At 43.5% G+C, this 17,748-nt stretch overlaps 1 protein-coding gene across 1 annotated transcript in view; it reads right to left on the reverse strand.

Moving 5' to 3' along the window:
• Positions 1 to 218: 218 nt before the first annotated feature.
• The window catches only part of grin2ca (glutamate receptor, ionotropic, N-methyl D-aspartate 2Ca), a 28,801-nt gene continuing 11,271 nt past the window's right edge, over positions 219 to 17,748 (reverse strand). The window contains exons 4-12 of the mRNA XM_029508749.1: positions 14,866 to 15,077; positions 9,245 to 9,413; positions 7,534 to 7,687; positions 7,200 to 7,325; positions 6,077 to 6,306; positions 3,840 to 4,000; positions 3,543 to 3,730; positions 2,555 to 2,787; positions 219 to 1,835 (exon numbers count right to left, since the gene is read on the reverse strand). Of these exons, the coding sequence (XP_029364609.1) occupies positions 219 to 1,835; positions 2,555 to 2,787; positions 3,543 to 3,730; positions 3,840 to 4,000; positions 6,077 to 6,306; positions 7,200 to 7,325; positions 7,534 to 7,687; positions 9,245 to 9,413; positions 14,866 to 15,077 (3,090 nt within the window). The remainder of the gene's footprint in view (positions 1,836 to 2,554; positions 2,788 to 3,542; positions 3,731 to 3,839; positions 4,001 to 6,076; positions 6,307 to 7,199; positions 7,326 to 7,533; positions 7,688 to 9,244; positions 9,414 to 14,865; positions 15,078 to 17,748) is intronic.

Below are 17,748 nucleotides of genomic sequence, written 5' to 3' on the forward strand. Positions count from 1 at the left end.
AGTCCCCATAGTAATTTGCTAGTCAGTTTGTTCTCCTTTACATTTTGCTGCCTAAGTTATTATTGCACTGATAATTGAGAGATAGTTCTCTCAAATACACTATTGGTGTCGAGTTAAATTTTTGCTTGAACCAGAGGCTAAGGGGATAACCCTCAGACTTACCCCTCCTTTGAGGGTTCAGTCTGAGAGCCATGCAGGTGTCAAGTGAGGATGGCAGCTCAGACCTCAGACTCCAGGCTGGATACCCTGCCCCAGGGCTTTGGCACATAGGGACTGTTGACTCTCTGCGCCACCAACACCTGCCTCCGCGCTCTGCTCCCAGGGCCGGGGTCCTCCCTCTTTCCTGTGCTGTCATAGGCTCCAAACATATTGTTGTGGTAAACGACCTGCCTGTCACTCATACGAGGCAGCATTGCTGCGTTATCCGGACAGTGGCTTGTACAGGGAAACAAGTGGCACATGTCCTTTGAACTGTCGTACAACTGGGCAGGTCCCTGGGCCAGTGGCCCCACATACACTGGTAAGTCTGTGTAGGAGTTTAGGTAGGTGGAGTAATGTCTGTGCACCACCGTGGAGGAGGAACGGCGCAGGGCGGCAGCATTCTGCAGGATGGCTTCCCTGTAGGAGGGCAGCCGGGTGGAATCAGAATATTTGAGCTTTTGCTTGTAGGGGTAAGAACCCATGTGGGCTGGGTCCAAGTAGGCCGGCTCAGCAGCCAAGGGGTAGCAGGACAGGTTATGCCCCAGACTGCCATACAGCTTGTGGGGCTTTGGGTTGGCCACTACCACCCGTGGAAACAAGTCAGGCATGTCTCCACGGGTGGAGGGAGCTGTGGATGTGGAAGGCTTTGTTTCGTCTACCTGATGGATCCTGTCGTTGCCCCATGTGGCTCTGAGAAATGAGGCGCGGCGGTTAAGTTTGTCCTTCCCCAGCAGCGGTATGTCATCCATTTCAGGCTCCAGGTAGGATTTCATACAGGAGCTGCAGCTGGTGCTGCCACCTGGGTAGTGTCTCGCAGCGCAGGCCATGGCAGCAGCGTTAGGGGCGTGGTTAAGGAGATGGTTGGCCCTCAGCTCGGCAAGGCAGGATCGAGGTTCATCGTAGTCACCTCTCACTCTGGGATCTGCAGCATCAAACATGTAGCTATGTGACCTCCTCCTCCGGCTCACACAGTCAGGGGGGTAGCTAAACTTTCTCCTCAGCGGGCCTCTGTGCTCCATGTAGATATCGGGCACCTGAAACTCCCTGTATGGAACAAAAGAGGACGTGGGGTGCCGGGGCTGTTTCTCCACATACAGCCTGCTGCTGTGGTGGGGGGTAGGTGCACCAGAGGGAGCGGGGTCCTTCATGGCGATGTGAGGGCTGCTGAGGCTGGAGATGGGCAGAGTCCTCTCTAAGCCATGCTGACTGTTTCGGGCAGGAAGCGTGTAGCGTAGTGGGGTGGACCGGGTCACGATGCGGGGCTTGTCGAGGAGGGGCTGGGTGGAGGTATCGCCATAATGAACCGGGAACGTCGGTGTGAGGGCCCTCTGAGGGTACGGCGAGTGGTTGTCGGTGATGCTGGAGATGTACGGTAGACGGCAGTGGGTCATGTCTGTGGTCAATCTAGGCGGCAGGCCAGCCCGCACATTGTCGCCCCCACGCCTGCTCCAGCTCTCTATTGTTTTGGTTGCGTTGTCCAGAGAGTTCTCCACTCTGGCTGAGGACACCATGTCCTTGGCTGTTTTTAGCATCTTTAGCATGTTAGCTTGTGTATAGTTGGTCGTGACATCTGGACTCTGCATGCTCCCGTTGCGGTCAGTATGCTCGACTCCATTGAAGCAGCTGTAGATACCCTGCAGGAGTAGGGTGGGATAAAGACAGAATCTTTGAGCTTCATCAGAATGAACCCCAACAATCTCTTCAACTCCCAAAGGTCACGTGTTGCCACATTCACTGTAATTAATTTTGGTCCATTTTAATACAATTTCTTTTGACTTACTGAGCTAACTGGGGGGAAACAATTGCACAGAAAACTGTTGCTGCAGTAAGATTCATTGTTGTTTCTTTATGCTGCCGTGTTTAAAATGTTTTATCTACACAGCTTTAGCATAAAAATGAGTTGCTGATCATGCACTTACTGTATTAGTTTCTCCAATTTTATCCCACCTGGCTTATTTACTTCCAAATTGTGTATCAGTTTGGAATACTGATTCTCACCTCAGACAACTGTCAACACCCAGATGAAGGTGTTTTAATGGGGCAATTTAAATTCAATTTCTCTGGATTCACAGCCAACAGAATATTTCAGCAAGTCTTTTTACTGCTTGAAATTAATTTTATTTTAGTGTTTTTTTTTATTTTTTTTTTATTGTTGTTGCCCTAGAGCTGTTGTGGTTGCATAATGATTGGAGTCACTGCATTTCAAATAATCCTAAAGCTATGTTCTGAATAACAGAATAAATTCATACAGCGTAACTGTCACATATCAAACATTTTCTGCAACGTCCTTTTTTTTTTTTTTTTTTTTTTAAAGTATGAAATATTAAGTTTCTCATATGCTGTGATTACTTACTCTACTGATAGCTAGAAGGAAGTCAAGGCGCTCCGATTTGCGCACTGAATGTCGTAGTTTCCAGTAAAGTAGGTGTTCCCAAGCGAAGACCAGCAGGCTCAGGCCCATGGCCACGAGGAGCATGTAGAAAACCCCTGCCATGTTGTCAATGTCCAGCTTGCTGCTCATCACCTCTTTCTTCTCATTTCGGCAGATCCCTGTGAGCCAGACAGTTTGGAGTTTCTGTGTGTCACCTGTGAACGAGGAGATTACTTGTTATCTTATTGTAAGACAGCAGATTTCACATGAAAGCTGGACATAACTGCTGGTCTCTGTGCTGACCATTTCAGTGTCTGGTTGTTTTATTTGATGACTTGAAGGAGACTGAAAAGGTAAAATTTATGATGAAGAAATGCAAAATACAATCAAAGTTCTTCCTTTCTCTTTCTGGAGTTTTGATGTCTGACAAACTAGAAATTTTCACCTGTCGATTCTGAAATCGTCAGATTCCAGCACATTCCTGATGCCCAAAGCTGGGAGCCAGTGCTGTCAGGAAGCTTCTGGCACTAAAACCTGTTAGATAATTTTACCCTGCCAGCAACGATGTGGCAGTTAAAGTTAACTGATGGCATGACAACTTATTAAATACTACATTTTTGTTTTCGTCTATCAGGTTGACATCTTTTGCAGTCTGCTGTGTTGTCCCTCTTGCCATTTATAAAATATTTCTGCCAAAGCTGACCAGACTTGTGCCAGAGGCTTTAACCTAACTTGCCTCAGGCGCTGTCACATTGTAAATCACCTCTTTAAAATTATAGACAGCAATTCTTATATATTTACAGCCATGCCCAATTCCTCATTTTTTAAATATATGCCAGCCTTTATTGCACCACATGTCTACTTCCACTTAGGTTTATGGAGAAGGTGCATGATCATGCAGTTACTGTCGCAGCATTATTGGTAATATTTTGAAATTCAGCATCTGCTGTGTATATATTGTGGAAATTACCATCGGCCAGGAACTGGAGTAGGGCCAGGTCGATGGGTCGTTTCCAGCGTGAATCCTTCTGCAGGGCGATGCCATAGCCAGTGGTAGCAAAGACTTTACCACTGCCAATGGTCACCAGCTTGCAGCCCTCATCTTTGCCAGCCATGTAATTCAGCACAGCAGCATCATAGATAAAGGCATCCAGTTTCCTGGAAGGGTAAAGAAATGGACTTTTACTCAAATGGCCATTATATAACAGTTTGGCTCTGCGGTCCCTCTCTGTATATTTTTCTTTTACGGCCCTTGGCAGACACCCACCCTGTCTTGAGACTGTTAAGGGCATCCTCTACTCCCTTTTGGTTGTATTTGACCATGTGGGAGTGCATCTCGGGGTAGTTACTCCTTATGTTGCGCTCTGTGCTGCCATTTGGGACCGTACCAAAGCGGAACGGAGGGTACTGCTCCTGTGGCTTTTGAAACTGTCAAAGGAGAAGGAAGAAGGATGGAGACAAAAATGATCTACGATACAATGCAAGTTATAAACCTCTTTTTTTTTTTTTTTTTTTTACAAAAATGATCAATTTCAGTTTCTCTCACCGCGCCGTTTTCATCACGGAACTGTGTTCTATCATTTAGAAGTGTCTGTTGATGTGAGGCCAGATAAAGAGCTCTGACTAACTCATGACATTCACAACCTTGTATTTTTATGGTTTCTGCCTCAGCTCTGAGTTGTCCTGCTGGCTCTTTCGCTCCGTTCATTTACACATCTAACTCCACAATTCAAAGACCTGATAATCAGAAATTAAGTCTGTGTCGAGGACACCGTGTCCAGATCCACATTTCCTTAATTCTGTTCTCGTTTGCAGTAAGAAATGAACTTCTCATTTTATCCCTTTCTGCTTTTGGCAGTATTCTATGCTTTTAATTAGCTGTGAGGACAGGAAGTGGGACAGGGTGGAAATGCAGTCGACAAAATTGTACTTTTTCATTAATCTTATGCAAGTATTTTCACAGTACATTAGTGAAAGCATTCTGATATGAAACCTTGAGCAATCTATCAAGGTCAAGTTAATCGTTTGTGTGAGAGGCAATTTCAACTTTGCTCTCTTGCCCAAGGGCACTTCAACATGGGATCGAACCCTCTGATTAGTGAACGACTGCACCCACTGTACCATCTGAGCCACACTGACACTGTTACATCGTCAAATACCTGGATGACTGGGAACATGGCCTCTAGGGTCAGTTTTACAGTTTTGTACAGTAAAATGGCACGCATAGAAATGTGAAGTGAACACGTTTTGTTTTGGCTCTCACAAATGCCTCTTTATTCTGTGATTAAAAACTACCAACCTGTGAATAAATGTTTTTAGTCAGATAGTAAATAACTACATTTCAACAAAGAATACAATGATTTGTTCAGGTTTAAACAGGAAGTAAACAGGATACAAATGTGCTGTCAAGACAAACATCTGTTAGAACCAGGCCTCTAAGGTTTTGTAGCACTACAAAGATGTCCCGCCATTTTGACCTCGGTGTCAGATGGGGAACAAGGGGTCCTTGTAAATAAAATGTAAACATGGTTTGTTAAAAGCATTCAACCACATAGTTTCTGTGTCTCCATGGCTTTATTTTGACAGCATGCCACTGAAGCCTTTTTAATAAAACCCTTACTGATGGGAACGAGACGGGCTGAAGGAGGCTGGGCGATGTCAGAGTTAAAATGATGTGTTACTCCATCACAAGGACTTTGATGAGTGACGTGTCTGTTCTGTAGGGATGAGGTAATCGCCTGCCCTACCACAGCACATTGTCCTTAAAGGACTCTGCTGGTCTACAACACCGTCTCCTCTAATACAAGGTCACTTTCTGTGGCTTCATCTTGTACCTCATTTACATTTACTTAACCTGAGGGTTTGAGCACAGCTGGACAAACAGCAGCTCAGGCCTCCGTTCCCCACATGCTGCCATGCAAAACGCTCTTCAATAATCTATGGACTGGCTGTCAGAATGGCTCTGTTTCTCTGCACAGCACAGTTAATGTATAATGAGACCAGAATTGTAAATGACTTTGCCAGAATCATAACAAGCAGGTGACAGCTCGGTCTTCTCCTCAAATGTCCCCTTAATCTCATCAGTTGCCTGCCAGCAGAGAGTTTGCAAATCATTTCTTGTGCTGACGGTTGAACACAGATTTCCTTGGCAAAATTGTACGAAACACGTGCCAGACAAATATGCGTTGGATAAAACTAGAAACACTGTCTCCCCAGAAAAAGAAACCCACTTGTGTATTACATTTCATAGACTTTCCTCCTCTAAAAAAATTGGGGATATAATTCTATTCCACCACTCAAATCTTTGATATTTTCCAGGAAAGTGAAAAGCACAGCCCTAACGTCGCTGCTCCTGGATATTTTTCTTTCATAGCGCTGCCACACACTGTTTACACACCTGAAATACACCAGTTTGTATTTTTCCTAAGCTGTATGTCAAACACAGCAACACGCTGGATGACAGACACACACAGGCCTGTCAGTGACAATGACAGAGCCCTGTACCTTTTTGTCGCTCAGTCCAGAGACAGTGTCGATATACTGCTCTTGGATCATGAAGGCTGCCAGGTTAGCTGTATAGGAAGCCAGGAAGATGACAGCGAAGAAAGCCCAGACCAGGACCATGATCTTACTGGTGGTGCCCTTCGGATTCTCAATAGGGACAGAGTTGTTGAAGACGATTCCCCAGAGCAGCCACACTGACTTCCCAATGGTGAAGGTTGGACCTCCGGGATCTAGGAAGGATGACGGTAGAGGTGAACAGGAGTTGTCGCTGTACTTGGCCTTATGATGCTGTTATTGGCCATTTCTTCTCTTAATGTTGTTATTCATTCTGAGAATGTTTCCTTCTGCATCTGCCCAGATCCAAATTGTATGCAGTCAGTGTAACCATTCATAACTTCCAACACGCAGCTGGTCCACTGTAAAAACTCTCACATGATTTTGTCGCATTAACTTTTCTATTTTGTGTGCTTGGTCTTCATAGGCTACAGTTTATTTTAGTGCATGTCTGGATTTTGACGGAGACAGCTGCTTCACACTGTTGTGATATTCATACACAGTGATGCGTCCTTACACCCTGAACTTTAAATCAAATGTTATTGGGGTTGTGGAAGAAAATGGCACATAATTACAGTGAAGCAGGTGTCGTTTTGGTCTGAAAGGTAACTCACAATGTCCTTACTCTACGAGAAAAACGACCAAGAAGCCAAGCCGTGAGCGCAGCCTCTCCGGCCTCTCTTCATCCATTATAAGATATTTTATAGACCGCACGGCTTCAAATTGAAACTGCAGTATCTCAATTTTCAAGGCATTGATCCGATATGTGGCCACTATAAATAGGCTCAGACCTCACATGCTCTCCAAAGTCCCCTGAAGACCTTAAAGACTTCAGAGTTTATTGCATCTCTTTTGGGGGCTTTGGGATGCTAATATTAAAATGAATGAATTTAACCACATGACAGATTTCATTTGCTTTTTGTCTGCACGATTGTATAAAACTGCACATTTAGCAATAATTGGAAATGAAAAAGAAAACCCAAGGTGATGTTCAGGTGCACACTAATATTTTATGTCTCCCACCAACAAAGCAACTCTGATCTTGTGGCTCTGTCGTGCGGAGCCTCACCTTTGGCTGTGACCAGGCTGCGGTTGTACCCGACCGGACTGCAGTATTCAAAGACGAAGACTGTGATGGCCACAACAGTCAGACACATGACGAACATCATCACCCAAACTGCCGGACTATATGGTTCTGCAGAGACAAAGCACACGAGTACTCTCCATTGTTTTTGATTTTTATTATCATTTGACTCATTTATTTCTCATGGATGGAATACAAAATCCCAAGAAGTTTTTAGCTGCTCCAATTGGCCAGAAAGACTTAAATTTGACCTAGAATATTTAAAACTACAAAAATAAACAGATAAAAATAAGAAGTCCAGCCCAGAGGAGTTGCTTACCTAAAAAGGCAGATGGTGAGACTGTCCCATTACTTCTGGCCACCATCACACTGATCCCTGTCTCCACAAACGGCACGGAGAAGTCTATAATCTCAGAGCGCTCTTCGTTAATAGTCAGCGAGCCGATGGCCATGTCTGCACGCTTGTAGAACACCTGCGGCAACGGGAGAGTAAATAGAGAGATTTTTTTTTGTGGTGGGGGGGTTTGGGTTGAGATAAAAGTGCAAACGGAAATGGAAAAGCAAATCTCCATCTGTCTGACGTGATAGTGGAGGTGCACCGCTGACCTTTCAGATAAATCTCATTTATCAGTGCATCGATGCACTCTGAGAACGATGTTCTGTCTGCATCTTCCAGCGCCGACACAACTCCAAAGCTTGTACAAGTGTCTTGTGTTTAATCACTGCTTTTCAAAGCATGCTTCACCATGTAATCATCTTTAATCCATCAGGAGGTATTGTAGGATATAGCATAATGCCTATTGCATAAGGCATCTGCTGACAAATATATTACAAGCAGGAGATGTAACTAATCGCTGCTGCGAAAGGTCACCAAGAGTCTTTCCTGATAGGAAGTGATGCTATTTTAAATGTTTTAAAGCCAGCAGTACACAAACCCTCGATGGCTTACAGCACTGGAGGTGGATTTACAGTCCAGACACTCCACCTCATGCAAGTTATTAGCCCTCCTATAGAAGTTGATGCCTCATTGAGCACAACAGCATGCCTGGTTTTGAAAAGAGGGCAACTAATGTATTCTCCAACTCCTGAGGAGGAAGGCTGGCCAGAGCAATCTGACAATGGAGATTATTCACAAAGGACATCTTCTCCTCCTCTTTGCACAGCAGTTCTTCCTGCAGCCACCAAAGTGACCTTGGTACCTGTTCATGCACTCATCAATCTTGTCTTTAATTGCTTTTCCTTTTTTATTTTTAATAACTGAACCTCTAAGGTTTCACTCTTATTCATTGTTGGCACACTCAATGTCGACTCATTCTCAAATTAAAGGAGCCAACTTACACTTTCATGGTTCTTTTATTATTTTTTTTATTCATTAAATTGAATTTATGTCCCAGATTTCGCTTGGGCTTTTATTTGAAAATTACATTTTTGTGAACAACCAAAAGAATAATCTCTAAATGCTTTTAAATCTCACTCTGAAAATCTAGCCAGAACCGATCGGTCCCTCTAGTCACACGACGAATCATCACCCAAACAACTTTTTGTTGTTTTTGAAGTTTGAAAGCTTTAGGTGTTGATCAGACAAACAGGATCCAACTTTTTTTAGAGTAACATTTTTACCACCGCTTTTCAAAAAGACAGATCCCAAAGTTCCTCCATAACCTGCTTTTCATAAGAGGCAGTGAAACATTAAACTTCCATCAAAAACTTGAAACTTTTCCTCAGTTTGTTAATGATTAAGGTTTCTGAGTACATTCAGTTGAAGCATATTCAGCTTTTCTCATGCAATGACACTTAAATCACGGTAATACAGCTAAATCTTCAATTTCAAATAACCTTTAGAGTTTTGTATCACATATTATAAGGACAGATTTTATCCCCTTAAAGAACAAGTGCTGCCTGGAGCTGGCTCAATGCCTTACTATTGCCTTTGTTGGTCTTCAGTTTAATTTGTCACCTGTCTTCATGTGTTGCATTTTGCATTATTTGTTTCCAGGCTGCTGACTGTAATGATGACAGTGAGCTCCTACCTCTCCAATCATCCCGTTCCAAATGCCCCGGACCAGCTTGCCATGCTTTCCGTTGGTGACCAGGTAGAGGTCGTAGGAGAACTTAATGGTGCGGGACAGCTTCTTCAGGATGTCTATGCAGAAGCCTTTGCAGCACAGTTTTGTGTAAGGCTCAGTATGGCCCACAATCCTGAAAGGTAACGAGAGAGAACACTGATGATGTAGAGCAGCTCAAAGAGAACTTCATATTTCACATCTCAATATCAGTATGTTTTGTTGTTTATTTTTTTCTTTCTTCCTGCAGGTCCTGCAGTTTGGATTTTGGCGTCATATTCGAAATTGATGAATTGTGCAGCTCCACGTGGACGTGATGGTTCCTTCATTTGAAGGTCAGAGCAGTGTCCCTCCTTCTCTGTCTCTGGAAGAGCAGATTTCTTTGCATTACAGGTTTCTGTTTCCGTGTCTGTCTCACCTGCTCAGTTGTCATTGTTATAGATGATGCTATTAAACCTACATTATCAGCTGGAAGAGAAAGTGACCAACTAATATTATCCAATGCATCATTTGGATAATACAGTAAAAAATAAAAGAAAATGGGGTAATGTGAACCATTAACCTGTATTTATCGATACACGTTACAGCAGCAGTGTAATAGCTGAAAACACACCTATTATTTTATCTAACACAATTAACTGGCTCAGCTTTTCTGTGTGTCTTTTTCCTGATCAAGACACACAATCCTAAACTATTATAGTTTTGCATCTAAACCATTTTATTTTTTGATTCCATTGCTGAGGAAGGTCAGCGTTTCCTGGTTTCACAGTTTATACTGAAATATAAATTCTTTAGATAAAACCCAACACAGAAATCTGAGATGTCACATGAATTTAAACACAATCAGAAGACCTTTTAGGTGTTTCTGCGTTTTCCTGGTTCAGCGATTGACACAGTAATGTAGATCAGAGGTGAGATTTAAGAGACTGAAGTCAGTCTAAAGCAGGCAGAGGAAGGGACAGTCATCTCCATGCTACCGAGCCTGGGGCTCTGATGTCAGGACAGTAGGAGGGGGGAGATCTGGAGCTGCTCCACAGGCTTGTGCATCATCTCACGGCCCTGACAGATGGACGGACAGCTGGGTGGACCAAACCAAATCTGACATTAATGAATCACAATCAAACAATCGCAGACAGGAGTGGAACTCTGATGGATTATTTGGACTGGAAAACGGCAACTTAAGCTTCAATAAGGTACCTGAAGAGCAGCGTAATAATGGAGTCCTTAAATACATGTACATGGCTTTCACAAACTAATGACTCATTAGAGGTTTTTCATGGAAAGTCCTTTGAGCTGCATTTCCTGTATACAGTTAATTATTTTTAATAAGCCCAAATGGTGTCATCAACCAAGGGCCAAATTGAGAACAAAAAGGAATCATGGGAAATGTGAGGGCCACTGGAAATTAAACAGGCGAACTGATAGTACTGACTTGGACCCATCAGGCATATGGGAAGTGTTTTATTCTGTGTTATTCAGACATGGCTGCAGGGACATATCCCAGACTCCGACTCCTCTGTCACCGCCTTCCAAACTGTACAGGCCGAGCGCTGAGGGGAACACGGGGGGGGCAACAGATGGTGTAATCCTCTTTCACTGTTACTGTGAAAGAGCGTCTCTGTAGCCTGGACATGCCAGCCATGAATCTGTGGCCATATTATCTTCTAGTGGAGTTCAAAAGTGCCGCTGTTGTTCACATTCCGCCCTCAGCTGCTAACCTAACCCTACAGACAAAGAAAATACAGCATTGGATTTCTGCAAACAAAAACCTGTGACCTCTACAGGAGGTGTTGATTTGGTACCGCAGTCTGTTTAGCCTTTCACCTAATTCTGCCACCTAAATGAAATTGGAGTATTAGATCTGATTTCATGCTTTACACTGCGGATGTAGCCTGTTAGCACTGGCATGTTAGAGTCACATGAGCCGTTTGCTCAAATAGATACTGGCTGTCGGCAGTTTCCTGCTCCAATTGATGAAATTGTCATTCTAGCTGACAAATGCAGTCACCTATCTCTGACTGCGACAGTGAACATGTTGCAGGTTCAGTGGTTGTGACCAATGAGTCATTCGTAAAAATGGAAAAATCTGGATCAGTCATAAATTTTTCCATGTGGTGAAAGTGTACAGCACTAATAGAAGGTGCTTTTTCATGTGGTGGATCTCTTTCTCAAACTTTGAGGCTGCTGGTTGTTGTTATCTCTGGATGTCACCTTGGCAGGACACTTCATTTGTCTGCAAAGAGCACCTGAAACATGTATCTGCTTTCAGAGAAATCATAATGGACATAAGTCTGTCAGTGTGAGGTGATGTGGCAGCAAACCGCCCTCCACACCCCCAGACCAGAGTCTAATAGATTCCCTTCACATCAGGACCAGGAGGCAATGAGTCGGTCAGGCAGATCCGAGCCATGAGAAACAGGAACAAATGAACACTTTAGAGGGCAACGAAGCTGCCACTGCAGACTGTGAGTAAACACAGCAGTCCCAACATCCCCCATCTCACCAGCTGCCAGGGTTCAGAGCTGGGCTCCATGCTGGACGCCCAACGCATTAAAGTGGCTCTTTGGGAATTGTCAAAAATTTGTGTGTAGGGGGATTTATTCAAACTGTGGACATTGTTAGAATAATGTTGAGGCTGCTTTATGGATGCTGACCAACAAGCCCTTCAGCTAATATCCACATCTTAACAAAGTTGTAAAGCTACAGCAGGTGATTTTTCATGGAGCCAAAGTCATATTAGACACGGCAAAGCAAAAGCTTAACTTCAATTCCCAGCTGCTGTACTATAGATTTGCCAAAACTGAAGAGATTTCAAATTGGTAGTTCCAATGTGCAGGAACCAGCAGGCGGTCTCAAGATACAATTGGAGGGTCACAAAAATATGAAAGAGAAGAAAATGAATGTCTGCCTCTGAATTCTGACTTTACATTAAATTGTTTCAGAAAAAAAACACAGAAATTTATGTTGATCTTAAAAAGTGCTGCCCTGAATATGAAAGGGAAGGCACTGCAGAAGCACCTGAAACTTCCCCTGATCTCAACGAGGATGTGAGCTGAGTGACATCGGTGTTGATGCTCAGATATTTCTCTAACAATCTCCTGTGAGTCTGTGAGGCTGCTGGGAGCTCATCTACAGCTGCTTTAACTTAATTAACTCATGATCTTTCTCTAATTGAACACAACTAAGATATGATGACATTATCTTCCCAGGCCAACGCCACCCTTCACCAGAGCATTGCCTCACAGTTAATCTCTGCCAACATGCTCCGAGGGGCAAGAAAACGTTTGCCTGCAGTTCAAAGGCAGCGAGAAAGGGAGCTTGAGATTTTTCTGATCCCACCGGAGAACAAGTCTGGCTCAAAGGGAAGAGCTTGTGTTAACTGCTTCAGGCTACTTTAGTCAAGTCTGAGCCAGGCACTGGTGGCTGTTTGTCAGTTCTCTCAGCGGACAAACGAGGGAACTACACAGATGGTGTGCCAGGCAAGCTGGAACGTATGGCTGAGCTGTTGAGGGAGTGAAATGGAAACACATTTAGGAGGCACTGATGTGAGTCTGAGATGTGGCAGTACAGGTGACAGGACTGAGGATTCTCTGCACACCGTAGTTCCTAAATACCATGGGTGTCATTTGAAAGAGCGTTAAACACAAAAATATCTGTGAATTAAAAAAGAAACAAACATGATATTGGCCTATATATCATATATCATCATTAAAAAAAATGTGACCCCTTTAGAAACACATTCAGGCTTTTGTTTTTCCAACTTTCATGACTTTGGCCATCCAAGCGGCTGACATTTAGGCCTCTGAATGAGACACTCTGATTGGCCATGACATCACCAACCAGAGCCAACAGGAGTGTTGATCGTAGCGAAGAGACTCAAGAAACAAAGAGGACGATGAGAATCGATGGAGATTGTTTTGGAAAAAACCTTCAGGACACCCTGATTGTAACCTTCACTGGTCGATGTCTCTGTCCCCTGTCCGTAGTGCCGAAGGCTTTATTGAACCTCTCATTGACTTTATCCGCTCCTGACTTCAAATTTTATGCAGTTCTGTGAAAAAGCTCGATTATCTGATGACAGGCAATCGAGCACTTTTTGTTCCAGCATAATGATTCGTTCAGCAGGAGCGATAAAGCTCTACAGTGCTCCGTGACACAGAGGGGACGTGATCTTCATCTTCTATTCTCCTCATCTCGTTAACACCGTTGTCAGTAATGGATAACAGTTGGAGCCTCTCTCCCCCACTAATGAACACCAATATCAGTCTGTAGGTGTTCACGATTGATGACACGCTCTAATCGGCTGGACTAATTGATACCATACCAGGCAGCACATATATTTCCCTGATTGGGTCACAGGGTGATCCCTGGGATATTGCACTCTGGCCAGGCTGCCTAATGAGTACCTCACCTCATTGAGTGATAAGAAGCCATGCCTGAGCTAATGGAAGGGGAAGAGCCTCTTAATCGCATCCCTAATGGAACTCTGAAGTTAGATACAAAATCAATTAAGCTGACCATGTTAACATGTGACAGAGCCGGTGGAACTGTGCAGCGATATAAAATGGTTAAGTTCTCTAAAGATGGCAACAGCAGATGATTCGAGAATACTGATGGCGGTCGAGTCGATGGTTCAGGTTCATACCACGCTGAAGCAAAAGATCTGAATCTGACTCTTCCTTTCCCCATTTCCTTTATCTCTTTCTTTACTGCAGTGCCAAATAAAGTAAAAATGCCCCAGAAAAAGAGAGTACCGATGAGCACACTGTATCCTTCAGCATTTATACACCTTGGGGATGATGATATCATAATCAGATCAACATTAAACATCAACAGCTGTCCCTGATGAGTCAGTGAGGCCTTTAAATCAGGCTCAAATGTCCCGTTGGACTTATTTTAAAAAGTGACTGAATTTTCGTGAAAGGATCAAGGTCGTACCTGTTGCCGCCTTCAGGGATTTTAATTTTAGATGCGGCAGAAACATTCCCTGACTCAGAGACGAATTGTTTAGATTTTTTTGTGATCAAGGTCAAAGTTCTAACTTTGTTCTTACCAACACGGATTACAAAGGTCAAGGTCACTGTGAACAGACCTTTTTCAGCCATGTGGCATCAAAGTTTCATATTTAAGCTGAAAGGTGTTTTTCAGTGGAACCATCAAGCTGTGTTTCCGTGTGGGAGCCTGCTTCTTGGATGATATTATGGGATGTCACTTCTATCAGACACGCATATCCATTTAGAGCAGGCAGTATATGAGGAATTAGGTGTGTTGTAGAACTCAGGCCACAGCTGTCCTGATGATTGATGATGATGATTAACATTTCATATAATGCTCATCTCATTTTCAGGATGCTGATGAAAATGTTTGTCTCCACTCAAATGATAAATAGTACAAATCAAATGTTATTAGTGGTGTTTTTTTTTTTTTTTTACTTTACAGACTTGATGTCAGCATTCACAGATTTCGCTGAATTTGTGGATTCGGTTTTAATGAAGAGCTAAAATGTTAAATGTAAGATCATGTTGTTGCTTTTTTTGGCAGTTTTGACAGAGTTGGATTAATTGATGTTGTGTGGCAGCATCACTTACGTCTCTGTTTTGTTGGACTGTCTCCGGCAGGGCACAGTGTTGCTGACACATGTACCGGTTACAGGATCCACCGCCTCCACGATGACGAAGGGCCGCTCCTCCAGCGTGGCCACCGTCAGGTGCCTGTAGTCCGACACCGGTTCCAGGTAGGAGCCGTACCGCGGCCACACAGGGTACCTCATCTGGAGGATCCCCGTCTCGTAGTTCCCCACCTGAAGGAGGTGGGAACATGATTAAAATGATTAAAAGCTCTGCACCAAACTCCAGATGCTTAGAAATAACACACGGTAGCAGAATTTAAGGGAGAAGCTGTGAAAGCAGGAAATAGTGGAAAAACAAAAAACCTTTGTCGGTTGCAGCCTGCGCTCTCAATAGAATTATTCCCAACTTTTATTGCACATCTGTGGTTGTATATCTGGACCTGCTGCAGTGTGGAGAGTTTTAATTCGTAGACAGTTTAGAGGAAATAGATTTTTGGGTCACTGGGGATGTAGAGACTGTAATTATATATCTAACGAAATGAAAGCGATTCCACCCTCTGCTGTATAACCAGTGGGCTAATTTTAATGGGATGTTGTGGGGAGATGAGTGCTCAGGCATGCTGAATGCACAATCATGATCTGGAATTAAACATTTCAAGCTTGCTTATTTGAAGAAGCCGTGATCTGTTTAGCACCACGATCCGCAAATTTTCCAATCGGACTCTTTAACTGCTCAAATTGGGCTGTGAAATAACAAGAGGGAGGTCGGGGAGCACCAGTCGGACCCCAATTACACAAAACTATGACACATTGCACAGATTGTTAACTTTTTGCTGAATCAGGTGAGGCTATCAAACATCGCCTTGGCCGATGAATCCCAGATTTTTTACAGACGTAAGCACTCAGCAGACGGTAATGAGCAGCTTGGTTTTTCACATTTTGTTCAGGGTCGAACAGTAATCAGAGCCGCCCGACCGCGTCAAGTGTTTCTGTGAGTTGACAGATGCTCTTTATTAACAAAATTCAAGAGTTCTGGTGCCGCATGCTTCATGTAATCACATCGCCACCTTCATTAAAGCTTTTTTCTCCGACTTGGCTCAAGCCTTGACCGTGTAACTCGTAAATGAAATTACTCGGATTAATTATCCACAAAAAAGGTATTTAAGGATTCATATTTACAAGAACTCAATTAACAAAGATAATTATATCCTTATCTCGATAATATTTAAATGTACTAATTATTCCTTTTACTGTGGCTGATGCTGTGTGTGTTTTTGTTTTTGGCCTTACGGTTAGAGTAAGTGCATCGTTGGCATGTTGTTGGTAGATTTTTAACACAAATAAAATAATGTTTGTCCGAACGAAAGATCACTTCATTGGCCTGAGAGAGAAGAGATTCTTGAAACTACGAATGTGTATCTTGTTACATAGAGCTTCAAGATAAAAGAGTGGACAAGTTAAAATATGGACCAGAAGCCAAATATTTCAGAAAACTTTAAAAATCAGTCCTGCTTTAGTTTCTTCCATGTCTGATGGTGGAATTATTCTTATTCACACATCAATGACCTTTAAAAGTTAAGATATATATACAAAAAATATATATACATATCTGCTGCCTTGACAGGAAGTAGTTGATTCGATCTGCACAGTTTAGCAGGTTGCATTGTTAGAAAAAGAGATAAGATCAGTTTAGTCTTGATCATATTTTGTGTAAACAGATCGATTCTCTGAGGGATCTGATAGTCTGTTTGTTTTCCATACACTTGCCTGTGCTGCTGTAAATGTCATTAACTTCCTGCTGAGCTTTAAAAAGAGAGAAATGTTTTTCCTCCCACATAATCTCTGCTGTTTATGCAGGAAGGGGGACAATCCTGTCTGATCACACCGGTCAGTACAGCGTGTCACAATGAAATGAAACGACAGGGGGGCGTCGGGGCGAATATCCTGACTCTCTCTGGACTTTTCAGTTCTTCCTCTTCGCTGCCGGTCGTATTGATCTGCTCTGCTGTTTACCTTTTTGCCCCACTCGTGGGCTTTTAGTGGAGTCAATCAGAATTTCAAATTTCAAGCAAACACACTGAGATGAGGAAACATGGTGTCCCTGTGGCTGCTCACACTGTGAGGAGCTTCATTGTTCATTCCTCCTGGAAAACACGACAGACCTTCTTGTTTTTCTTTGGAAAAAGTGCCATCAATGATCTGGAGCTCAGCTCAAACACTGCAGGCTACCAATGCTACAGTATCTGTCACTCTGCTATAGTTACAGGAAAGCCAAAGGGAAAAGGCTTCCATCTGATCATTTTCTCCTCCCGGTTTCCAGCGGATGACGCTGTGTGTCACAGATATACAGCCAGAGAACGGCAGCTCTTCAGTCTCATGTATCACCGTGTCAGATAACAGCAGTGACAGGAGGAACACTTCCCGTCCTCCGCCAGGGCTTCGTCTCTCTGTCGAGGCTCTTTTGTCTCGCTCTCCCTCCATCTTCACATGTTACTTTGACTTTTAGATCCGGGAGGAAAGCAGCTGAACACTGACTCTTGGGAGAAGAAGTAAATTGCAGCGGCTGCATGTGATAAGACGATTGTATGATTTAAGGCGGATGAATTAAAATGTAGCGTAATGTGAGGCAGCAATCTATACAGTGTCGGACCGAGGCAGGTGGTAGATACGTGATGTATGAATGGAACAGACCCGCTGCCCTGCAACGTGTGCAATAGGAAGGCTGGAAAAAAGGCAATCAGAAAGTGGAATTGATTTTCAGCTCTGAGAGCGAAGACGCCAGAGGCAACAGAAAGTTAAACACACAAAGGCTTTGGCCTCACACATGAACCCAAAGTCTCAAGTGAGACAAATATTTTTCTCCGCCCGCAAAAGGTTTAACTAAAGGTCAGGGGGGTGGAAA

Source organism: Echeneis naucrates, chromosome 8, assembly GCF_900963305.1.
Source record: "Echeneis naucrates chromosome 8, fEcheNa1.1, whole genome shotgun sequence".
NCBI lineage: Eukaryota > Metazoa > Chordata > Actinopteri > Carangiformes > Echeneidae > Echeneis > Echeneis naucrates.